General features: G+C 38.0%; 1 protein-coding gene across 1 annotated transcript; it reads left to right on the top strand.

Annotated features, from left to right (window-relative positions):
- Nucleotides 1-895: 895 nt before the first annotated feature.
- On the top strand, nucleotides 896-10,183 carry dbpa (D site albumin promoter binding protein a). The gene is made up of 4 exons (XM_053637934.1): nucleotides 896-1,103; nucleotides 2,023-2,439; nucleotides 8,501-8,748; nucleotides 9,390-10,183. Exons 1-4 carry the CDS (start codon nucleotides 923-925, stop codon nucleotides 9,603-9,605), a joined length of 1,062 nt encoding a protein of 353 aa, XP_053493909.1. The 5' UTR covers nucleotides 896-922; the 3' UTR covers nucleotides 9,606-10,183.
- The last annotated feature ends 17,222 nt before the right edge of the window (nucleotides 10,184-27,405 follow it).

The raw sequence follows: 27,405 nt of genomic DNA, 5'->3' as shown, positions 1-27,405 counted from the left end.
GAATTGGGTGCGTTCTCCAAAGCTGACGTAATTAATATTCATGCGCCCCGCCCACCTGTCATAATTTATTCATGAACAGCGCCCCTCAGCGCTCCTCCGTCCCCGTGAGAGGTGACGTCACGAGAGCTCGCCCGTGTTCGTTCCAGCTGACCGTAGCCGCGATTCCGCGAGCGCTCGTTTGACTGACTCGGAGCAGGCGACGGTTGACAACATCAAGTAAATAACGTCAGAGGAGAAAGAAAAACAAAAAACCGGTGCAGCAGATCATTCCTGTATTGAGCCTATTAAAGGACAGTCGAGTAGTAGAGCGCTAAAGATTGGACGCTTTTTGTCGGCTGCGCGTCTTAGGAAAAAAAACCGTCGCACTACTGGCGTTAATGGACGCCTGTCGTTTCCAGCTAATTCGCTTTTTCGGGGAATATTTTTATCCCGACCCGAAGAAGCCCCAGCTCAAATTGGTGCCAAATGTCAGCAAATAAGCGGACTAAGCTACGGCGAACACGTCAAGACTCCGAGCTTCAATTCGTTGCCTTCAACTTTTGTTGATATCAGAGACCGAGAAGCGTCCTGGGCGCCAGGTTTGAACCGTTTAAAGGCGGCGAGAAGCTGCGATACTTGACGAGAAGATGGAGCACAGTGCTACTGAATAGAGAGATCCTGATATCTGTTCGTATAACAATAATAATAATAAAAAATAATAATGGATTAAGCACTTTGGGAAAGCATTCTGGATGCGGTTTGAGGTGTAAACCCTCTCCTATCCTCTTATCATCAATGGTCAGCTGAGGGATTCATCCGGAAACACTTCCTCTCTATCATTCTCACTCACTATATATATATATATAGATATATAATTTTTTTGTTCATTTCAAGTCGGTCAATTGTGATTTAAAAGTGAACCCAAGACAAGTATAGTCAGGCTATGTCCAGGCCTCTTTCTCAGCTTTTACCTCCTCCAGATCTTCCCTCTGGAGGTAGTGCACAGTTTGGCCCTACTACTACAGCAGCCAACGGGCACCTGGGCTCAGTGGCCAGTCTCAAGTCTCTTCTCCAGCTTCCCATTAAAGGAGACAGCAGAGGGAAAGACTGCTGTGAGATGATCGGTGAGTCTCTCTCTCTCTCTCTCTCTCTCTCTCTCTCTCTCTCTCTCTCTCTCTCTCTGAGGCCTACAACCCCTCAGTGATGTAGTCTAAATGAGTAGTAACAGTATTATTACTATTCAGCTTGCCTACTACATATGAGAATCCATCAGTGATCATTTTGTGCGTCGAATCAAATCCAGGTGTGTTTTAGTTGTGTTTCTTAAAGGTGACCATTTATTGTTTGATATATTAGAAGGCAGTTTTTTTGAGCTCTCATGTGCATTTCTTTCTGTCATGGTCAAGATGTCAGTAATGCATGATGATGACAAAGATTCTGGACAAATGTGTCTCGCAAACGTCGCTGCTCCTTCAGATTTAAAATGCATCTGGAAGTTATATAAAGAGACTGTCAATAAGGATAGGTTTTAATGTTTTTGGATAAATTTTCACATGGAGATTTCTGTATTGGCTCTGGTTGCAGAGCTTTTTCTCTTCAGCCTTTATTCAACGCCCTCAGATACACCCACGCAATCTCCTTTTCTCCTTTCTCGTCCTACTCGTTTTAGTCCCCCTCCTCCAATAAATACAGCTCTTTTTTTCTTTTTTTTCTTTCTTTTAGATCAAACTCTGACCACCTCATCTTAACGCGTCACTCATTGATAGTCACTATTATTTTGGTGTACTATTCCTGTCATTCCTCTTCTTCATCCCCCAGACCATATACCAGATTTCTACAGCTTGTGTAGTTTGTGACAGCCACCGTTATAATAAGCATCACTATTTATAGATTTCGAAGCATTTTAACATCATACTAGGAATCCTGTGCAAGTGTATGGCATTTTTAATGCTCAATACCATTACTACAGTGAACACTTCAAAGCTTAGAAGATGAGAGTAAGACATCCTGATATAACAACCCAAATATGTGTTTTTGTTATAGATCAAGACAAACCGTTGGACTCTGATGAGGACTCACTAGGTGGAATTGGCACTGGGGCCAATGGCTCTATGCGCAGCTCGTCCCAGACGGCTTTCCTGGGTCCACTGCTGTGGGAACGCACTCTACCATGTGACGGTGGTTTATTCCAGCGGCAGTTCATGGACTTGGAGGAGTTCTTGACGGAGAACGGCATGGGGTGCATGCCACTGGGCAACACCTCCAGTGCTCAGGCCCTCATCCCTTCGCAGAGCATGCAATCAGCCATTCCAAGCCAGAGCTCCTCACCGTCTCCCAGATCCTCCTCAGCCTCCTCCATCTCTTCCCTCTCATCTTCGTCGTCTTCGTCCTCCCTTCTGGGACTAGACGTGCCACAGGTCCCAACCCCAGGGATGCTGGGAAGTCCTGAGTGTCTGCATGGTAAGCATTAGGCAGCGTTCACATAGAATTTTTGGAGTCTGTCAAAAGCTCATTTACATGCATTGCTGGTAAGTAGTGAGTGTGTTTGCCTGAGGAAATTGTCAGTGTGTAGAATTGACGCTTGGCCTGAGCTACACTTGATCTGGATTGTCAGTGTCACTTTAAGTGTTGATGGAGCATAATTTTTCTACACTGGCAACCGCTGTAGTGAGCTGTTTGTGAATGCATTGTTTTCATTGTAAAGAATGTTAGTGGTGCATTTTTGACAGATACTTAGAAGGAGTAGTACATATTTGTGTCGGTGCACCCCTGACCATCACACCCATATGATTGTTGAACATCCATTCCAGATTTATTCCCCCTTTGCTGTTATAATAAGCTCTACTCTTCTGGGAAGGCTTTCCACTAGATGTTGGAGTGTGGCTGTGGGGATTTGTGTTCATTCAGCTACAAGAGCATTAGTGAGATTGAAGTCAGGTACTGATGTTGGGATGTCGAGGAGGCTCCAATTCCGGTTCATCCCAAAGGTGTTCAGTGGGGTTGAGGTCAGGGCTCTGTGCAGGACACTCGAGTTCTATCACCTTCTTCCAGCCTTAACACACCATGTCTTCATGGAGCTCGCTTTGTGCACTATGCGTCATGCTGGAACAGGTTTGGGGCCTCTTAGTTCCGGTGAAAGTAAACTGTAATGCTGCAGCATACAGAGACATTTCATGTAATTGTGTGCTTCCAGTTTTGTGGTAACAGTTTGGGGGGAAAAAGACATAGTGTATTCATCCAGATATAAGTGGGTGTATGCTGTAGATGCTGTAGATCGGTGGATGTTGTCATCTGACCCCAGGAGCATGTGGATTGTTGTGAATTCGAGCTGCACAGACTCACTGGTTAATGTTGCAGCGAGGCATAAACTAGCTTCCCTGAGGCACTTGGCTTCTCATATCCAGTGCAATAAATTTTAGAAATGGAGGTTGCTCCAAACTCCAGTCCAAATGTTACAAAAAAAAGTCCACTAAATCTTAAAGTTGATCAAATGGCTATTTTTGCATTGTTTTTTTTTTCTTTCTTCCTTCCAATCATTGTCCATAAAATCACTGTCTCACTCATGTCTTTGTAGTAACATACACATTTGGTTAATTGGGGGCTATAACATTGCTGTTTGTTTGTATTTAATATAAAGACTTGTGCTTTTATTATAAGATGGAGTGTGGTAAGCTGGCTATGACTCAAATTTTTGACAGAAACTATAAAGCTTCAGAAATCAATAAATATAAAAAAGAGATCTTAGCGAATGTTGGCCTTATTCACAGTTTGACCAGTGGAGTTTACTAACATACAGTAGCTGCTATTGTCATACAAATAATATAATATTGTACCACACTACAATACACTGCACAATTTCCTTTTCCTAGAATCAAACCCAAACAATAGCGAGTGAGAGAAACCATGTTTTAATACCGAGTTCAGGTAGGAGTTAGCCCAGTAGTCTAATGTCATTAACAGATGTAACCTCACATTTAACAATCATATTTAACCTATATAAGAAAGGGCTTCACTGTGCCAGAAGGGTTAGCTGCTACCAGAGCATATAACTAATTATGATGAATGGTGAGAGGGCTGTTAGATTGACTGCATGCTGGCAGACACCAACTACTTTGAATAGTGTTAGGTGTTAATTCAAATTTATGTTGTACAAAATCACAGTATCATTGTAGAATGTATGTGCGTGCAGCTCAGTATGAGGTAAAGGATAAGTGGTGATAGCTTAGTGACTGAGGTTCTGTGCTAGTGGCAGGAACATTGTGAATTCAAATCCCAGCACAGCCGAAGTGCACACTGTTAGGCCGTTGACCAAACAAGTTAACCCTCAGCTGGACTTTTCAGTCTTCTATTTCACTGTATGTTGATTTGATTTGAACAAATCTGGAACTGAAGAGCCATTGGAACAGAGGTCCAATAGAAAGAAAGGGAAAACAGCTGAGGAATAAGCAAAGAAACAGAAAGGAAAAGAGGGAGAGAAATAGGAAAGGGAGGGGTGGACTCTAGCAGTGTGTGTGTTTTCTTTGCGTGTTTTTGAAGCTTGTTCCCTCGTCCTCCCTCTTGCTCTGTGTCTCACACGTTGAGGCCATGTGCAGGCGACTCGTCACGTGCCGATGCAGAGAGCAATGAGGGGAGAGAGCAAGGGAAGGGGAGGGGCACAAGAAAAGTGGGAGGGCCGAATGTGCATATGAGAGAGAGAGAGAGAGAGAGAGAAAATCCCTTGTAGCTGTGACTTTGAGAGATATCTTTGTCGTTTCTATGTGATGTCCCTTGCAAACACGTGATACAAGATAAACCCCAAAAACAGAAGCTCACTTAAGACCAATGAATCCAATATATACAGTAAAAAACACCTTGAATTGTGTGTGTGTGTGTGTGTGTGTGTGTGTGTGTGTGTGTGTGTGTGTGTATGTATGTGTGTGTGTATGTGCATTTGTATGCACTAGAGCAGAGGTTCCCAGTCCTGGTTCTGGAGTCTTGCACATTTTTGTGTTTTCCCTCAAAACATGTTGCTTGTACTTTGTTGACAGTGTACTAAGATAGTACTGGACAAAATCTGTAGAAAAGCCTTAAATATATTTATTAGCTATAGTAGCTAGACAGTACAAATAAAGTAACATTGTTAATCGCTTGCTAGCTGTCGACTAATTAGCGGTTAAATTTGACAAACACAATTTGATTCTGACGTATGAAGAAGAACTCTGTAACTATTTAACGTAATGACTATTAATTCTCGGAGTTCCTAAGAGAAAACTCATTACTGTTAAGCCCGGCTCAGACAATATTCACAAGCTTTGAATACACGTTGTAGAAACCATCCTTAATACAGTAATATTTACATTTCATACATAAAGGTACAAGATGTCGGACTGGGTTATGCCGCGTCCTTCTTTACATGGGTTAATCTGAATCCTACGAGAAATGCGTAACACACATTCAACAAGAATTCCGGTCTGAACCGCAAGCTGCCTCTGCTCACCAAATATGACGGCCAAATAATATAGGTGGAGTTGTTGTACCGATATACTGCTTAGTACAATAGGACGTGGTTGGGGACACAACCATAAACAAAAGATTGAAGTATATCTGCTGCCATCCCTGCTGAAAAATAAAATGACAGAAACCCTCATAGAGTTTGTAATGGTTAAATGGGAATTGCATTGGTTTTAATGGAAATTGTAATGGTCCCCGTGGGTCTTTACTGATAATTTGTTGCCTGCTATTGGTGGCATGTTGGCATGTTATGTCTAGTGGATACCATTAAGGACCACTAATGGTAATGGTTTCAATGCTTAGCTGATGGTGTGTAATTTTATTTGTGGTGGGAACCATTAGAATTTCTGTGATGGTTTCCATTTTTTTTAGCAGGGATTACAGACGTGCTATGAGAATAAATATCTTTTATTATACACATCCATGTGCAATTATTGAGTACCATGTGAAAGAGCCTGTAACAAAACTCATCTTTTAGCTGGCTCGCTAACATCGGCTGTTTTAGTAAGCTAGTTTTTAGTAGTAATGCAAGGTCTTGTTGGAGAAAGTCTTATCTCTGTTATGGTCCAAGCTGGTATAAGTTTACAAGCTGTTTGCCTGTCAGCTGTGTTTAAAGCAATAATACATTCTGTTTATTAAAAAAAAAAAAAAAGAAAGAATAGAATATTAAAATTTTTGTTTGACTATGCTCACATTTATCTAAAATAAGAAGCTAAACTAGCAGAAAACATGCATCACACGCACTCAGTCATATCACATAGAGTGTGATGAAGCCAAATCCTGAATGTGAAGCTGCTGAGGTTTGTTTAAAATAGGACAAGACGTAGTATTTTTGAAATGTTGTCATAAACAGTGATAAATATTCTACTAATCCAGCATGACCTGACCAGCTACCACAGGGATTCCCAGACCGGAAACTCCTCTTCAATCCCCTCTTTTGTTTGAATCAATTATTTTACAAATTAATATTAGGAATATCGAAGACGTATTTTGTGTGCTAATATTTTAAAATGTACCGGGACTTGCGTTCAGACAAGCCATGTTTAAATTAATATGTGCTTTTCAAGTCTTTTTACTATCCTAACATGCTGCATACAATTACAATGAACAACTGTCTGTCCATCTACCTCCTTTAAACAAACTGGCATTGTGTCTCAAATCACATCCTTATGCACTATTCTAGCGAGTTATTGAGTACCAACCCCAATCAGTTTTCCTTTTATAGTTTACATTTATTTTTTACATTAAAAAAAGCAAACTCTCATGTCACCTTCAACCCTACCTAAAGCTCTGTTTTGTGTACCAACCTTCTGAATTTTCTAGATTAGTAAATACTTTCGAATGTAAAGTCAGAGTTATAGATTCGAGATGCTGCCTATGACAACAGTCATGACGACGGCAAGAAGTTTTAAGAGAGACAGAGCTAGTCAGCGTGTTTAATGATTTTCATCCACAGTGATTAAATGTTAAACATTTTACAGTTCGCTTTGGAAAGCTGGCAGACTGGGATGTTTTGTCTCTGACGTGCATTCTAGTGACTGTTGCTTTTAAATCCTCAAGAGGTACACAAGGTATGCAGTGAGTGTGTGAACAATGCAGCTCACATGACAACTGTGCTTCTGCATGCACATGCAAAACCATGTGTCAAGTATAAACCAGACTACTCTGCTTCTCGTATGTTATAAATCTGGATGTAATGTGGTCAAGGCTTGAGGGGTCACAGAAAATTCATAATGTTCATTTGGGGTCATTTCATTTGCCCAAAAAGTTTGAGAGCCATGAACTACCAGGGTTGGTTGCTGGTAATTTATTTTCCATCTTATTACTTTTCTAAACTGACCAATAAATGTTTGTTTGAAATTTTCTAATTGCCTTATTTTTGTCATTTCCATTTATATGGCAAATATGGTCTACCAACTTGACCACTTTGGCCTGTATTTTGGTGACTGCTAATTAATCGGACTAAGCTGGATTTTTCAGCATGGTGTTCAGGCAATTATCAGTAAGTGCTTTATCCTGGTCAGGGTTGCTGTGGATCTCTGGAACCCTGGGTGTGAGGTGGGAATACACCCTGGATTGGATGGCAGTTCATTGCAGGAAGCCACGCACAAACACACACACACATATTCATGCAGTCATTCACACCTAGGGGCAATTTAGTCACTAATCCACCTAACAACATGTTTTTGGTCAGTGGGAGGAAACCAAAGAAGCCAGAAGAAACCCAAGCCCAGGATCAACCCCTGGAGCTGTAAGCTGCTGTGCCACTGTACCACCACATCGCGTGATATGAAAATTATATATTGACTCGGAAATAACTGCCATGCAATGTCCAAAATAAACAACATTCGTGTATGGACTGTATAAGTGATTTATGTCTGTATTAGTATGTAGCATCTACCATCATGGTAAAAGTGTAATAAACTATAATTTCTTTCGAAGTTAATGGGACCGAATGTTTTTCCTTTGAGTGGAGTTGAGAGTATAGCTGTAAAAGACATGGCTTTGAAAGAAATGTGCTGGAGTTGTTGCTTGGCTTATGACTGACCCCTGGTGGCTGCATTGTGTGATTGCAGTCAATCTGAGCGATGAGTGTGACCATGTGCATTTACAATGATTTATTTTGCAGGAACATTTATATAAAGCAGAGTGCATAAAGTGTGGCACAATCCAAACACAGAGCTGTTAAAGGAATAATTCTCCATAAATGACGTTCATACAAATCTTTTAAAAATAACATGACTTTTTAAAATTAATTTATTTTAAGCTTAACTCGCTAATATGTGATTAAAGGTGACTCATAAAATGAAAAAATACAGCAACTGATAAATTCTCACCAGAATTGCTGAGCACATCAAAAGTATTTCAATATAAACATATTTAATGGGTTTCAGGGTGGAGTTGTCCTTTAAAGGAGCCCACCAGAGGGAGACCAATGACAGAAATATCTCTGCGTTCATGAATGTTGAATACTGCAACAACAACAAAATTTCAACCTATGTTCCCTCACTGACTTCTTCGTCTACCTCAGGTGGACAGGCCATGCAGCAGGACCCATCTCCCAGCTCCTCCTGCCCACCTCCACCAGTGCCCAGCTCAGGTGCCCCTGCGGCTGATGTCATGGTGAACTTTGACCCTGACCCTGCTGACCTGGCACTGTCCAGTGTACCAGGCCAGGAAGCGTTCGACCCACGGCGACATCGCTTTTCTGAGGAGGAACTCAAGCCTCAGCCTATGATCAAGAAGGCTCGCAAAATGTTGGTGCCTGACGAGCAGAAGGTAGCAATATGTGACCTTCCTGTGTGTATACGGTGGGCTCCAAAAGTCTGAGACCTCTGAAAATATTACTTTTCACTCCAGTTATTGCTGACGATATCATTTGTAATGAAAAACCTTTGTGTTAAATAAAAACGAATGCCAAACAGAAGCATCTTCGTTACTGCTCTCAGACCTTTGGACCCCACTGTAGTTTTTTCCTTTTTGTCTGTCAGAGCTATATTTTTTTGTTTATCCGTATTCTGACTCGGTGATTTAATCGATTTTCCGTTTGCCCTATTGTCCTTAAAGCTTCCAGGGTATGATATTTTTTTAGCTACCATTTTAAAACAAGCCCAGAATGAAAACAATGCATTTAAACCCCAAAAAAGATTAAAATAGAGAGATATTGCAAATGTGGTCTGATAAAGCAGATTGGCTAAACTAAGGTATACTGTCAACTATAATACCATGCAACATAGAAGCAAGCCCAGGGTGCATAACCTTTAACTATTTGTGATTCAAGTAGATTTTAATAAGCTCCATATTTACTTTCCTGTAAATATATCCATATTTATGTCTTGACACTTTGCTACAACTAGAACCTGATAACTCATCTTTTTTTTTTGTCCTCCTCTCCCCACCCTTCTTTTCACCTACTGAAGGATGAAAAGTACTGGAACCGACGTGTAAAGAACAACGAGGCGGCGAAGCGGTCACGTGATGCACGGCGCCTTAAGGAGAACCAGATATCCGTCCGTGCTGCTTTCCTCGAGCGAGAGAATGCGGCACTCCGACAGGAAGTGGCTGATATGCGCAAAGAGCTTGGCCGCTGTCGCAACATCATCAACAAATATGAGAATCGCCATGGAGACTTATGAAGAGGAGAATTAAAGAGAAAAAGAAGAAGCAGCACGATCTCTTGAAAAGGCAGTTTAAGGGCAGGGCTGTTAAACCACAATCAAAAATTTAGCGGATGTTTTCCTAAACATGCACTACAGGTCATGTTTCTTTAAACGTGTGGCATTGTGCATGGCTGCAGCAAATAGTTGCTAACAGCTCAGTAATCCTAGTGAAAGGGAATGCTCAGAAAGTCTATAAGAAACACTGTTCACTTTCATATTGTTCTTTTTCGGCTGTAATACTACGCAAAACCCTAACGTTTGCCATTTTAAGCTTGTGTACGTTTTTACAGGAAGTCGTCGACTCGATATACAGTGTTGCTAAGACTTTACGGGCATTTCTTATTCTTGTTATTTCTTTCTTAGAAGATTATGCAGATGATGCTGGCGATATTTTCTATGACAAAAAAAAGACCTTGTATATTTTTGACACAGCAAAGGACAATTAACACAGAATAGAAGAAAGGGGAGCAGAGGATAAGATGGCACAAAGATTTAAGCAGGAAAATTGTATATTTTTATACTTACAGGTGCAGACAGGTAAAGAAATTTTGGAAATAATTTTTTCCTCTATATTTAAATTTTATATATATATATATATATATATATATATATATATATATATATATATATATATATATATATATATATATATATAGGTGGGTAGGGGCATTTGTGAAGAAAGAGGGCTACGTATATGAGGATGTTTTTGAAATCAGGTTGCTTGGTGAGAAAGTCTGAGAATGAGATGAATCAAGTCAGACTGCCATGACGGACAGAACTATCAGAGCAATGATGGCCAGCTGTGCTAAAAAAAGTCCAGCTGGTGTTGAACTAGACAGTGTTTCGAAATGATGTTATGGATTTGTTATAGTACCTAATTTTATATATGTTGGATTCCTTTTCTTCAATTTCTGTTTGTTTTGTCCTGAGTTGAATGCAAACAGACAAAAGGAGAAAGCAGGAGGTCTGGACATTACACCCTGTCACTACATTAGAGGAACGGATGTACAAAAGATTTTCCATGTATATATTTAATTGTTTGAGTTTCTATTCCACATAAACACACAAACTGGACTTTGGATCGCATGTGCACAAACCAGACGTCTTTTAATTCAACACACACATAATCGAAGTTATTTCAGCACAGTGATCCCTGATCCTTCACACTTCACATCTCTTTCTCACACTCTGTGATTTTCAGATTTTCCAAAAGTGGTTTTATTTTTATTTTATTACTATTATAATTTTTGTCCACGTTTAGTTTTCAGTGAGTGGGTTGCATGGTAGCTGATTTTTTTTTGTATACTGTATGATCAGCATGGGGAAAAAATACCCACATGTCCCTTTGGTACAGATTCCTTGCACTAACTGTGTCTCTGTTTAAATTGTAAGAGATTTATTAGAGTGTTCTGTAAATTCCCAAACTATATTCTAACAAAAATGAATGCACCCTGATACTACTGTAAAAAAACAAAACTATATCTATATCTATATCTATCTATCTATCTATATATATATAATATATATATATATATATATATATATATAAATAATTCTATAAAAGTTATAAAGACCTATATGAGATTAAACTATTCTTTCACTAGGTATGTCTGTAAATATCAATATATGTGAATATGTGATTGTAGAGGTAATTTACATAAATGTAGTGTGTATATATAGAATCCTATCACTTCATAAAAACAGTATCTACATCCAGAAACCCTGATTCGAATCAATTCGCAAACTAACTTGATGGGATGATAATCAAAGGTTTTAAAAAATATACAGAAATCCATACAAGCCCAATTAATTGTATGACAGTTGCTACAGAGCTACAGTACCCTCAAGAATTATTGGCACGCTTTAAAAAAATGAGCAAAAACAAATATCCAAAAAGTTAGTTTGACACAACTCACGTTGACATTGTAAAGTTTCTTTTTAAAGACCAAACATTGTTTAAGCAGTACATTTTTTTTTCTAAAAACACTTACACTCTTAAAAATAAAGGTTCCAATTAGAACCAGAAAGGGTTTTTCAGCCTGAAGCCATAGGAGAACCCTTTTAAGTTGCACAAATAACCTTTTACTCTCACATTCTTTAGAGAACCATCTATTTACTGCTGCTTTAAGAACCCACAAATATTTCTTCACAGTAGTGCCACAAGGAACCTTGTTATCATAAGTTCTCTAAAAAAAAAAAAAATTAGTTCTTTAAGGAACCAAAGTAAGGTTTTTAAGTAGAACAATAGGGTTCACTTTAACCTGTTAAGGGATGATACCTTGAAGAACCAATACACTGCTCTGAAGAACCAGCAATGAACCATAAAGAACTTCTTCAAGGAGCCATATGGCTCAACTCAATAACCCTATACAATGAACAATGGTTCTTGACAAGAAGAAGATTCTTTGCAGAACCTATGATGCTGTTCAGAACCAATAAAGAACCTATATTTTTAAGAGTGTATGATTAAAATATTGTCATACCTGCCAGGATGAGAACAGCACCGAGTCTCTTCCTGTAACATCTAACAAGCTTGGAGAGACTTGTAGACTTGTGGACTCTTTGTCCACATCACCATGCAGAACAATTTTAAGCACCTTTTATATTCTTAGGTTTATACATGTGGACTTTTCTCTTCAGTTTCAGTAAGGTTCAAATCCAGAGACTGAGATGATCATCAACATTGATTTTGTGTTTCTTTCTTAAAACCATTTCAGACTGTGATCTTGAGGCTTTTTTTTTATTATTTAATTTTATTTTTTGAACCTTCTTTACCATCTTCCTCAGTGTGTGTGCTCAGTTCCTGGCAAACGGTCGTTTTTTCCAGACGTGAAATATTTTGTAATGGCCCTAGTTGTGTTTAATGATATTTTAACTTTGTGATTTATGTACCAACCATCTGTATTGAAAGATCTTTTCTCCCCCCATGGTAATGGATGAAAAGGGGATATTTTACATGTGTGCAGCCTCATATTTATATCCCAGGGAAACAGGACATGGTTAAAGGTAAACGTGCAAATGCGAAATAATATAATGTTCAAGAATGTCAAAGAATTTGTTTGCGTTTATATAAAATATTCCTCAATAATTTTGGCACATATATCTCAGAGAAAGTACTATTATGAAAAATCTAATGAGATTTATTTTTTTTCTTACAACAAAGATAAATAGTTTCTCTGAGTGGAAAATGTTAATTATTGTGTGTAATGTTTATTTTATTAAAAAAAAAATGAAGGGTGCCAATAATTATGGAGGACACTGTATATAAAAAGCTCTATGTTGATTTGCACATGACAATGTAAATGTTTTTTTTTAAATGGTTATTACTCTTATTATTATTGCTATTATTGCTAGTATGATCATTTTTTGATAATATTCCAGTTTCTCTATTCCTTTTCAGCATTTTCTTGTGATGAGCTTTCTAAGGAAACACTCACCTTTGTAGTAATAACACCAATAACACCATCTTGGAAAACTCGTATTGCCATTTGACCGTTCGTAGTCGGCGCCATCCATTAAGACTGGTCATTGTATGTGTGAGTTTATATAAGCTTATAGAAACAACCAAGATTTTTTTTCTCCTGGAAAAATTGAATCTACTCTTTGTGCCAGCAATGACTTGGTGCTGCTTTTGCTCCCACACAGCAAAGGAGTATGATTTTGTTTTGTTACCTTGAAACTTTATAGAAGCTTAACTTGAAACTTTTGGCAGTGCTATTTTTCTATATTACCCTGTACACATGTTAATGGAATTTCATAGGCACTGGTAGCTTATCCTCTTTTTCCAGTGACAAGTTTCTTACCAGTTGTTATTGCGGGTATTGTATTCATCATATTTTGCCTCTTTCCATGTGGAATATTAACAGGTCCCTGGTTGTGACTGTTATTAACTACAAATACCAAGAGCATAGCACTATCAAACCTAATAGAACCAATAATATCTACTGTTCTATGTGTGGAGATGCTGGGAAATGTGGTCTGGCTTATTCCTGACACACCAATAAATGATTGCCATTATTCACCAATGACAAACCTAGTTTGCATTTTGCATTTTGTTGTACAGTCACAAAGTGCAAATCCATACATTTGAATGCAATGAATCCTCGTTGGATTCATCACTGAGTGGAATGCAGTAATACACTATATGGCTAAAAGTATATACACCTGAGTGTCTCACCCATATATGGTTCTTCCCCAAACTGTTGCCACAAACTTGGAAGCACACAATTATATAGAATGTCTCTGTATTTTGTAGCATTACAATTTCCCTTCACTGGAACCAAGAGGCTCCAAACCTGTTCCAGCATGACACAAAGTGCACAAAGTGAGCTCCATGAAGACATGGTGTGTTAAGGTTGGAAGAAGGTGGAAGAACTCGAGTGTCCTGCACAGAGTCCTGACCTCAACCACACTGAACACCTTTGGGATGAACTGGAACTGGAGCCTCCTCGACATCCCAACATCAGTACCTGACCTCATCTTCACTAATGCTCTTTTAGCTGAATTATCACAAATCCCCACAGCCACGCCCCAAAATCTAGTGGAAAGACTTCCCAGAAGAAAGAGTGGTGCTTATTATAACAGCAAAGGAGGAATAAATCTGAAATGGTATGTTCAGCAAGCACATATAATTGTGATCAGGTGTCCACAAACTTTTGGCCATGCACAGTATGTATGTAAACTACAGTGCTGACTACTCACAGGAACAAAAATGCATGGTCTTGCTAATGCTTTATTTATAAGTAACACATACAGATCACAGTCCAGTTAGAATAATCATAAATATTTGATACATATTGCATAACCAAAATTTTTATAAATAAATAAAAATAAAATAAGCAGAATTGCCATTCTATTTCCTTGCATTTTGGTTCATTCTGCCAAAGAACTCCATTTATTTTATTGATGGGATGCCAGTCCATCACAGCGGCACTATGCCCAGAACCATTCATGCATTCATTCACACCTAGAAGCTAATTAGAATAGCCAATACACCTACTGGCATGTTTTGGAGAGGTAGTAGGAAACTGGAGGAAATCCATATAGGCATGGGGAAACTCTACAGTACGTAGACAGTAGCATGAGCATGAGGTGTTCCACAATCACTGCAGTTTTTGTCTGCCTACAACATCAGCATCTTGTGTGAATTACAAATCATATGAAAACAAATATCTTTATTCCGATCAGAGTCTTGGTGGATCCAGAATCGAGAACCTTCTCAGGAACGCTAAGTACAGAGCGAGAGAATTCACCATCATGGGGCACCCACTCACTCACACACTCATTCACACATAGTCAGTGGCAGCTTGTCCATAGGGGCAAGCAGAATCGCAAAGCCCCACCCCATACATATATCAGCTGTTCAACAAATATTAATTGTTATAAAGTCATTCACTCATTCACAACTCCATACATTTCAATTTATAACGAAATACAAAAATGGCCTCCAAGTGACCAACAGTTATATCCGTTGACAGATATATACTGATGCGCGGATTGATTTGCTCACTTTTCTTATGATGTCATGCGGCAGCTCATTCACTTGGCTTCCATAGAGTTACTACTGCACTAAGTCAGTTCGTATAGGAGTTTTGGGATTTTTGCAACCAAAAATGCTTGATTTTGCTGCGGCTTTTTAAAAAAAATTTTCGATGCAAAATTACTTCAATTGGCAAAATCGCACTTGCATGAAATGGTTTTACACGGTCTTTCGTAGTGATGTTTGATGGTAAATGAGACCTTTTAGCTCTACTCATGTCCGATGTACGTGAATAGAAGAGGGCTTTGGCTGATTGCACATTGTGATGATGTGACATGACATTGCAAAATCTGCATTGCAAAATCACAAAATCCTGGGGGGACTGATTAGTGGTAAAATGGGAACACCAACATGTGCTAGTAGAGGGTCCATTGGGGTAGGAATCATGCTGCCACATGCTCAGGGCAGAAGCAGTGGACAGACAGTTAATGACAGGATTGCCAGACTAGGTTAGTTAAAAAATATTCTGAGGCTGCTAAGATCTTGTGTTATATTTAGATTGTATTTGTTTTATATTTATATTTTTTCGTTATTAAAAAAAAAGGCTCTCTTTTCCATTGTCTGAATTTTTTGGGCATTTTGCTGGAAATTTTGCTGAAACCTGGCAACCCTGGTTAATGATTTTTCTGTGCGGCTTGCTATTTCAAACACAGCTGAATAAACTGTCTAAAACTGCTCAAATCGAGATGCTAGATGGTATACTGGATGACTCTGTGCTGTCATCTCGCAACTGCCTATTACAGAGTTAAACCTAACATTCACTACATAGTAGCCTATAGCATAATTCAAGTGTGGTAATCTCTCGACTTAAATTTGTTTGAGGCTATATCGTTATTAATGTCGTCCCTCCCCCACCAATATCTACTATATGATCACAAGCCACTGATACATACACCTAGGGGGAAATTAACATCTACCTAACTGTGTATTTTTGACTGTGGTAGGAAATTGGAGAACCTGCAAGGAACCCACGTGAACACGGGGAGAACATGCTGAACTCTACACAGACAATAACATGAGGTCATGGTCAAACTGTGGAGTCTGTAGCTGTGAGGTGGGAATGCTTCTCGCTGCACTACTGTGCCAACCTAACATATATCTTGGTTTGCAAATGAACCAAAGGAAGCAGATACAGAGCCTACCAAAGAAGGAAAATTGGACCTTTGATGACTCTTTTGATGACCTTGGTTGTAGCTTACCTGAAGGTGGCTTCTGTAAACAGGTGGCAAAAACCTCACTATTTTAGTTCTCACTCAGTGCATGCTAATGTTCAGCTAATATTTAGCTAATATTGATTACCTATAGAATTACTTACAGAATGTTTACTACATGATCGTAGACCATAAAAGGAAATATGATTATTTAAAAAAACAAAGCAAAACAAAAAACAAAAAAACATGCCATGTTTGGAACATCTCAGGGAACACCTTTGCTCACTGTTTGACTTTGAGCTTTAACATCTAGCTAAGCTGTTCTATTCCTTGTTCCTTTTTTCTCTCTCTCTCTCTCAATCTTTCTTTTTTTTTTTTCAGCTCATGCTGTGTCCTTTCCGTGATATTTTGCTGGCGGGCCCGTTAAGAGACTGCTCACACCTCTCAATTGGTTGTTGCCATGGAAACCAGAATTGTAACAGACAGAGACTGTTTCCCCTTGCAGAGGTGGATGAGGTGAAGAGCCAATGAATGGTGAATGTTTATGTGTGTGTGTGTGTGTGTGTGTGTGTCTGGCTGGCTGTCTGTCTGAGAGAGACATAGTAAGATATAAAGAGAGGTTAGAGGAAGCTAGAGAGATAAGATGGGCAGAAAGAGGCTTTATTATGTGTCTGTGTGTATGTATGTGTGTGTGTGAGTGTGTGTGTGTGTGTGTGAGAGAGAGAGAGAGAGAGAGTAATGAAGCTGTGTCTGTCAGATCAGGCTGTAGCCTCCTCTTGGGAGAACTGTCAATGATCACTGTTGCTTGGCAGAGTGTGTGTTTAAGGGATTTCATTTGCATTAAAACCCATTTTTAACAGCAAAACTTTAAGTAGTTAGTGAGAGAACATGTGTGCTCCTGAATGGTGTGTGTGTGTGTACATATGCTTTATGCACATGACTGTGCGTGTGTGTGTGTTTGTGTGTGTCTGTGTGTGAAACTGTGGGTGGCAGCTGTAGCTGAGAGGAATTTTGAGGGTGATTGCTCATTTAATGCACAGAGTAGCAGCTCCTCTCTCCCACTCTCTTTCTCATTCGCACACATGGATACACACAAGTACACACACAAGTACATGCACAAGTGTATGTGTGTGTGTGTGTGTGTGTGTGTGTGTGTGTGTGGTGTCAAGGCAAGCCATCATAAGACATGTAAACAGTAATTGTCTTCTGCAGTCTGCTTAGACATGTAAATGTAGCTTGAATTTATAAATCTACAGTATAAATCGTTAATTTTGATCAGGGCTTCTGCTCACACACATAATTTTTAGTTAACCATTGGTAACCTTGTGGAACATGTTGGCATTTTTCTAATATATATAGTTCAACATGTTCTCCTGAAGGGAAATATGTTTCCTTTTTTGCATGTAAGCTATATGGCTAAAAGTATATGGACACCTGATCATCACACCCATACTGTATGTGGTTGTTATTCAAACTGTTGGAAGTACCTTCTTGTATGCTGTAACATTACAATTTACTTTCACTGGAACTAAGTGGCCCCAGTCTGTTCCAGCATGACAAAAAGTGTACAAAGCGAGCTCCATGAAGACATGGTGTGTTAAGGTTGGAAGAAGGTGGAGGAACTCAAGTGTCCTGCACAGAGTCTTGACCTCAACCCCACTGAACACCTTTGGGATGAACTGGAACTGGAGCCTCCTCGACATCCCAACATCAGCGCCTGACCTCAACCTCACTAATGCTCTTGTAGCTGAATGAACATAAATCCCCACAGCCACGCTACAAAATCTAGTATAAAACCTTCCCAGAGAAGAGAATGGAGCTTATTATAACAGCAAAGGGGGCATAAATCTGGAATGGCATGTTCAAAAAGCTCACATGGATGTGATGGTCAGGTGTCCACAAACTTTTGGCCATGTAGTATATCTCAATCAGAAACAAACTTATCGCATTTTAAAATTTGGTTTCCCTCAAAAGTGTAAAAGATTTATTTTATTAACTGCATCATCCAACTCAATTTCTGTCTCATCACCTGAAGTAAGCGTTTGAACACAAACCTCATCGCAATCTCTTTGCTTGATTAGATTAAACTTTGCAGTCATTATGCAGAGTACAAGTACAAAGTCAGTTAAATTTACATTTACTTCATTCGGCTTATGTGTTTATCTAAAGCAACTTACAACTGAGGCAGGATACAACTGAATAGTTGAGAAGTAAGCTCAAGAGCCCAGCAGTGACAGCTCAGCCATACCAGGATATGGATATAACTTAAGACCTTCTAATCAGTAGAACAATGACTTAACCACTGATCTACGACTGGCCCTAGTGAGTGGCCTTGCTTCTTCTTGGGTTCCTTTGATGCTTTGAAATTGCCATTTCTTCTAAAATAATGATCAATCTGGGAAGTGTGTGTGTGTGTGTGTGTGTGTGTGTGTGTATGTGTGTGTGTATGTGTTTTTGTTTTTGCTGATAAAATTGGCTTCCATTTTTCTTTGTATGGAAAGATGGAGTGTTGGAGATTCTTAAACTGAAATGCAGTTAGCATCTAACCAGAAGAACAAATAGCAACGTAGCACAACATAGCACTGCAAGTAAGAATGCATGATCTTCTCACTCAAACTCCATCACATACTGACATAATATTTTTTTAGAACAATTCAATATAGTATGTTCAAAACCAAACAAAGCTGACCTGACAAACTTGTCTGCATGTAGTCCTGTTCCTATGGTATTATTTTTAAAAGTATATTAAAAATCTAATAAACAAAAAAGTCAATGAATCAATCAATCAGTCATTCAGTCAGTCATAGCTGATTCCCTATTTAGCTGTGGACCTACCCAGGACTTGAGCTCTTCGCAGCTCCCAAAAACATGCTGGTAGGTAAATTGGCTATTCTAAATTGTGATTGAGAGTGCCAATGTGTCCTGCAGTGGACTGGGATCCCATCCAGGGTGTATTCCTACCTTGTGCCCAGTGTTCCCGGCCCAGTGTTCCCTAACAAGTAAAGTGGTTACTGAAGATAAATAAATGAATGAATGATGCTTAGATGAAGTTGAAGGAAACAGGTAAAACATAATCAAAACCAACAATGGAGGGTAATTCAACAATATGTAAATATAATTTTAATGATGACAATTTGAGGGGGGGCACGATGGCTTATTGGTTAGCATGTTTGCCTCGCACCTCTGGGATTAGTGGTTCAATTCCCACCTCTGCCCTGTGTGCATGGAGTTTGCATGTTTTCCACGTGCTTCAGGGGTTTCCTCCAGGTACTCCGGTTTCCTCCCCCAGTCCAAAGATATGCGCTGTAGGCGGATTGGCATCTCCAAATTGTCTAATAATAGTGTGTGAATGTGTGTGTGTGTGTGAATGTGTGTGTGTGTGTGATTGTGCCCTGCAGTAAGTTGGCACCCCGTCCAGGGTGTCCACCACCTTGTGTGCCCTGAGTCCACCGGGATATGCTCCAGGCTCCCTGCGACAATGTGTAGGATAAGCAGCACAGAAAATGGATGGATGGAATGTCAATTTGATTGTGGTGCTATGGTGGTGTAGTGGGTAGGATTTGTGCGTCAGAGCTCCAGGGTCCCTGCTACAACCCAGGTTATTGCCTGTGCAAATGTTCTCCCCATGTACTTAACATTGTTAAACTCTTAATAGTCTAGCCCCTTCATACCTTACAGAGCTTCTACCTGTTCATAAGCCCTCTAGAACTTTCAAGGTCATGGTCATGTGATCAAGAGCTACTAACGGTTCCCAGATCTAGATCTGACACTGACATTGACATGTTGGACTTCGATTTGCTCCCACCTCCAAAAACAAGCTGGTAAGTGTGTGTGTGTGTGTGTGTGTGTGTGTGTGTGTGTGTGTGTGTGTGCATGGTGCTCTGAGATGGACTGGGGTTGCATCCAGGGTGTACTTTTGCACTTTTCCAGTGTTCCCAGGACAGAGTCCAGATTCACAGTGCTCCTAAAGATACCAAAGATGAAGAAGAAAAGCTGAAGAAAAGGTGATGTATACTAAACTGACTGTAAAGCTAGCACAGGTAGTTGCATTAGAAAACTACACATTATAAAGTAGATAATAAAGGTTCAATTAGAGAAATCACTGAAATTAAAAAAATAACTAATTCTCTTTCAGCAGAAGCCTTTGATGGCAGTATTAAATATGTAATTTATTACTTATTATAATTTTTTTTAAAAAGTGCACACACAAACTACTTGAAATGCAGACACTGATTCAAGGTGAAGTAATCAGGAACTGTCACACAATTAATTCCGAGCTTAATGGGATGCTAATTTAGATTTCCAACTGTGTGGCACAGCACTGAGACTTTGGTATGTAGCTTCTCTGAATCTTTACATTCCCAAAGGAATCATGGTGTTATATGCCAAAAGACATAGAAAGATGATATTCTGTAAAGGGCTATAGAAATATTTAATAAACACATCTTACACATTACATCTGTTCCATTGTTCCAACTTTTTCAAGATCACACATAAAAGGTCAATTTTTCAGTCAATGTTATGTGTTCAATTGATTACATAATGAGTGGTGATAACGGAACATTCAGATGGCAGCAAACGTCATGAATAATGTCGTGAAAGTGCCTTTATCAGAACCGTATTTTTTGATAAATCCATATTTGTTACTTCATAGTTTCTTGAGGAAAATAGTTTTATATATACACAGTGATAGGTTTGTGTGAGTAGAATCCTCCAGATCCACTGGCCAGACAAGATCAGCAATGAAGACATAGCAATTACCAGCAGAAAACAAAATCGGAAGTAGAAGAATTAGACAGACCCTAATGTGGAAACCCCAAGGGTTGAGAATAAGAGGCCGCCCAAGAAACACTGGAGAGAGGACCTCCAGACAGTCATCAAGAAGATGGGCCTTACCTGGAGCCAACTAGAAGCAAGGGCACAGGATAGAGAACTCTGGAATTCTCTTGTCAACAGCCTATAACCCAGGAAGGGAGATGGGATAAACTAAACACAGTGATAAAGCAACTAACTGTGTAAGACATCACAGACATGGCCTGATTTTATCAGTATGTCATTACATGCAGGAGTAAAAGCTCTAGAGTGTAGAGTGGCCATTACATTCTGATCCCATCGATCGAAAAAAAAAACCAAAACATTTTCATGGTGAAAGATAAGATTTTTTTTTTGCTTTGCTTCATCCTTTATTTTTTTAGTGTCCACAAAGTGTTTGCATATAATAATAATAATAATAATAATAATAATAATAATAATAACATTTTTTATATGACCAGGAAAACAAACATACATTTATTTGTTAATAAAAAAAGAAAGAGTAATATTTTACATCCAAAACATAGGCAGTACACCTAAGGGCAACCCACACAGCTGTGCTCCAAAAAGCACAGAAGGGTCTTTTAACCTGGCTTCGAAGTTAATGCCTGTAAGCCTACAAAAGTGGTCAAGTGAGCTCTGCAAAAAAAAAAAAAAAAGATCCAATATGAAAATAGGTCTATGATTTTTACAGAGGCTGCAATAGATTTGTCAGAGCTATTTGTCAGTGCTATGAAAGTTTCAAATAATTTAGTAGGTTTGTTCTGTACTAAAAAAAGTCATGTAAATATGTGGCTAAAACCCCAAACCCCATATTTGACCTACATTACTTGGTTAAATTTGACACTATTTTGCTTACTCGAACTGTCCATGGTTTTTAAATTCAATTTAAATATGCATTTGCATTTTAAACTGATTTAATTTTAAGCATTATGGATGGGTTGTTTTCAATAATTCTTGTTATGTGTTGGCTTTAAGCCCAGAGGCTATTTTATGAAATGTTTTGAAAGGTCAAGGGTTTCTGTAAAGTTTTCATGGTTCACCCTCTTTGTATTTCTCAGTCAGATGTATGGTTTGTGTGCGTGTGTGTGTGTGTGTGTGTGTGTGTGTGTGTGTGCGCGCGTGTGTGTGTGCGAGTCAGTCGATTAATCAGTTTGTGTTCTGCCAGTTCAGTCTTTTTTAAGGTTGATGGAAGTGCATTTACTCACTGAAGCGCTACATCTGGTTGGAACCATTTAAAGTGTTAGTGGCTCTTAAGTGGTAATAACTTTTAGATGTGTACTTCTTACAGTGTGAAGATTTATGTAGTTCATAAAAGCTTTCTTGCACAAAGTTGATAAGTCAAATTGTCTCAAAACAACAGAGCAAAAATTTTATTTACTTGCTACTAATTTGTTTGTGCAAATTATGAAGATGAGTGAGTACACCAATGTGCAATATCACGTCAGTGTCAAATGATTTAAAATTGCATCACCTTAAAGTAACTGCATTACTTCTCAGTTAAACAGGAGGGTACAGTATTTGCGCTTATGTAAAAAACAAACAAACAAATATAGTTTAGTTTTACTATATTAAAAATACAAGCTCCATAGTAGGAACTCAATGCAACCAAAAGCTACAACACCAGTACACACTTTGTAAATCAGCAGGTGATGGATCAAAAAGAGGGTAGTGATCCCGGTCCCGATCCCTGTCCCCGAACTTACAGACACGTAAAAGTGCTTCCAGAATCTCACGTACACAGCAATATTCAATGCTGATTGGTTGGCCTGTGTAATTGATCACACTGGTACAGAGACATAACGAGTTTATTGCAGTGAGTATTCTCAGTACAAAGGGAAACATTTATGGATTGCACATTCTATCAGCTTATGTGCCGTCACCTCAGTTAGCTACAATTCCCATTTGCCCAAAGCACTTCAAAAACAAAGCTACATTTCATACAGTAGGTCCCCTTACAATTAACTGCACTGAAAACTGAAAAAACACAAAATATTCCACAAAGCTGTCATGTCAGTGTCCTCCTCCTCTTCCAAGTGTCCCTTACATATCCATGAGTGCACAAATGACTCAGGATTTAAGTTTATAAGCAGTGGACCCACAATGTTCAAAAACATCAGAGATGAGATGGTGGACGCTGTGAGCTACAAATGAAAGAAAATCCCGCTCATGCTCCATTCGAGATTGGTATGGTGTTCACAGTAGCCAACAACTGCCTCAGTCCTTCTGGAACTTTTTGTGTGTTTGAGTCCGTGTACTCCCTAAAAGCCAGAATGACTGTACATAGGCTGTTAATCTCACTTTCAAAGCAATGCACAGGTTGATAAAGTTTAGCCTCATAAGCATAAGTTCTAAAAACTTTCCACAATCAGGCTAGCATTATCACTGCTAGTCATGGGAACGGTCACTAAATGGTCGCTCGCTTTCTTGGACTCTTGCCTTTTTAATATTTTGCCCTGTTTTCTCATTAATGTTGTTTATGTTCTTAAAAATGCTGTTAATGATCACTGCTTTCGTTTCACCATGACACACTCTACAATGCATGCCATGTGACTGTAAGCTTCATTTTGTGACAATGAATTCAGGTGACTTTTGAACTTGAAATGATTACATTATGTGAAAGAGGTGATTGTTTGGCTATTAATAATAGAATAATTAATAAAATTGGCTGGTAATATATGCTTACCATTTTATTTTTATTGGTAAACTAAAAACTTAAACTAATTGTTTTGATAATATTGCTGGATCCATATAAAAAGGTTTCAGAATGCCGGTGTGCTATATTTTGGAGGAACAGGATCCGGCGCAAATTAATATGAAATGAAAATATACCATAGTAATTTCCAGTAAATTTACTATAGAAAATGTAGTAGAATTCCTGTAGTAAACACTATAGTGTTTTAGTAAAGATACTATAGTAAATTGCAGTGATATGTGGTCATTTGTTGTAGCGATGCTACTATAGTTGTTGTGGTAACTCTACTATAGTAATATATAAAAAAAGAAACTACAGTCATTACTGTAGTAAATTTTCTACAACTGTACTACAGTATGTGTGAAAACCTTCACACCACAGGTGAATGTTTTGGTAGTAAATTATAATGAACACTAGGACACACTGTAGTATCCCATAGTATTCTATAGTAACTCTAATATTTAAAACACTGTTTATCCATTCACAATAGTCATTTCTACAGTATGCTGTAGTATAACAATAACAAAATGTAGTAAATATAATATACTATAATATACTACAGTATGCCACAATCTACTACAATTTACTGTAATACATTTTAAAGAATACTACAGTATTTTCTACATTTTATCAATTCACTATAGTTAATACTACAGTATGCTGTCATATACATTAACAAAGTGTAGAAAATGCTATAATATACTACATTATACTACAATTTACCATAGTAAATACTAAAGTATACTACAGTATTTTTTCCTGTGGGAACTCTGCAGTACACATTTCATTACTGTGATTAAAATCTTTTATTTTTTCAACATTTCACATGTCAACCTTTATTTTTTATGACAGACTCAACTCTCCTTGGCATAAGGATACCAGTGTTGCACAGATTTCTGGAGAGATGTTCTGGGATTCTTCAGAGCCTATTTTTTTCACCTGCTCTTTGCTGGAGGGGGTGTGTTGCTCTACCTTTCTCTTTAAAATACCACGAAGGTGCTCTATTGGATTCAAGTCAGGCGACATACTTGGCCAGGTCATAGTTTTCAATTGTTTCTTCTTTACAGCACACTTAGATTTTCTATTACTGATCACTTCATTCACTGCTATTAAAATTTACTTGCATCTGAATTCCCAGCCTGATGTGTATGGCTTCCTCTTTACTGCATGGTTACTTCCTATATTTCCTATGTCCTTTGGTTATATTTTGGCATACTATAAACTATACTATACTCTGCTGTTTTGTTTATAGTTACTTGTCTTTTATTTTGTCCAATTATTTGTCCTTATTACATCACATCTATTAATTTTGATTCATGTATACTTTATTTCTAATTCATATTTGTCATGTTTATTTTATTCTACTTATTTTGCTGCAACTACATTTTTTCTGTCATGGATTTTGTAAAGCAACCTTGAGTTTGACTTAGGTGCTATATCAATAAAATTTCTTCTTCTTCTTCTTCTTCTTCTTCTTCTTCTTCTTTTGTAGTAGTAGCAGTAGTAGTAGTATTGACGCATAAGGCTAGTACTCGGGAGAAGATGACCTCTGCTGGTGGGGAGGGGTAGTGTTCAGAGTTGCTATTATATTTCATTATAATAAACATCTCCATCAGCAACAGTGCTATAATCATTGCAAATATCTATGGCATTTTTCCAACCTTCATGTTTCTCTTATAATTGATGCTGTCTTTAATATAATCATTATCCCTTATTTAGACAGAACAAGTCATTCGTACAATACATGGAATGGAAATAATAAAACAATTCATGTCTGATTTCGGTCAGTAATCAAGAACAACAAGCTGGCCCGATGAAGTTCATTCCCTCTTGCCTCTTTTTTAAAAAAAATCTTGGTCTCATAGGTTTGTAACTTCCATCTTCAATGCAGACCAAACGTTTTTAGTAGGGTTTGAATTAAGAAACTGAGATGGATGTTGCAAAATATTGATTTTGTATTTTTTCATACGTTTTTCCAAGAATGACTATTTATTTAAATTAATTTAAAATATTGCTAAAGGGTGTCAATAATTTTTATGCATATATTTGTGAGAGAAAATTCAATCATTTTAAAGGTAGCTTTAATAAGAAATCTTTTTTTTTAGAACAAAGATCATTTCTGTTACTGCTCCAGTGCAGTTAAAATAAAATAATAATAATAATAATAATAATAATAATAATAATAATAATTTTATATATATATATATATATATATATATATATATATATATATATATATATATATATATATATATATATATAGTCTGATTATTTTATTCAATCATTTTTAATCATTTTTATGATGTCCATAATTTTGGAGGGCACTGTATTTTGCCTCTTTAGAAATGTGAATCGGCTTTCAAGTCCCAGACACTTAATAAACAACACATCATTTCTGGAGGTGCAGTAGGTGGATCCCTGGTGCCAGATCCCACACTTTTAACTGTCTGTAACTTGAATCTGACATCAGAAAGAGAACTGTTGAGCCTGCATCAGGGCAAGAGTGTAAAGACATACAGACATTTCTTCACATGCACAGGTATACATGAACACTGTATCACAAAGAGTATAGGTGAAGAGGATATATGTGATATTATACAGCCTATAAAACACATACAGAGGAGGTAGTTCTAATATTAGGATTAAGGGTAGGTTGGGCGTCATATACAGCTCTTCCACAATTACTGTATCCGATGCCAAATCTCTCTTTAGCACTTCCAAAGAATGGAGACATATGCATTAGAACACAGTGATTCGACCTTAGTTAGCGTATTTCTGCCTCTCTCTCTCTTTACATTCAGACCGGAAGTTATTGTGGCCTGTACCGAAAGTTTTTTCTTAATGTTCAAATAATTTTTTTTTAACCCTACCACCATGCCCTATAAACACTGGAAAACTCAGAAACAATATGGCTGCTGCAAAAAGAACTAATATTTCATTCACAAATTATAACTACAAATAGCAATATGCCCCGTGGAACTTTCTGGAAAGCTTTCTATCTTCTGTCTAATGTGACTAAGTAAGCAAGCTAGCTCAAGAAACTGTTATATAGGCTATATTTGACAACAATAGTCATCTAATCATAATTTATCATTTAGACTTTAGTTTTTGGATTTTGTTACATTCCAGAATTATCAGAAAAGTTCACTGGACATACCATCAGAAATGTCAAAATGATCAGTATCCTTAAAATGAATATTTCAGGAAACTTGTAATGTCTAATTTGGTTGGGGAGATCTAGGACCACTACTCTATGCAGAATTTTTTTTTCAAGCTTCTTTATATTATTAGGTTTGTGCATGTACACAGTTTTCTTCAATTCAGTGGGGATGAAAATGCTGAGATTATTACAAAACTCTGATTTGATGTTCCTACAAACATTTCTGTCTTGATTTGAATCTACAGTATGTTTGGGGTGATCATCTTGTTGAAAGTTTCATCTATGGTCTTAACATTCTGGCAGAGGCAACAAAGATTTAAGCTAAAATATCCCGATAATTAGTGGAATGCCATAAATTTTTACAATAAGCCCTGGACCACCAGCTGCAAAACAGCCTCAGAGCATCAGTGATATTTGCT

This window comes from Ictalurus furcatus, chromosome 12, assembly GCF_023375685.1.
Source record: "Ictalurus furcatus strain D&B chromosome 12, Billie_1.0, whole genome shotgun sequence".
In the NCBI taxonomy this organism is placed as follows: Eukaryota; Metazoa; Chordata; class Actinopteri; order Siluriformes; family Ictaluridae; genus Ictalurus; species Ictalurus furcatus.
The sequence above is the reverse complement of the archived record's forward strand: the minus strand, read 5'-3'. Positions and strand labels throughout refer to the sequence as shown.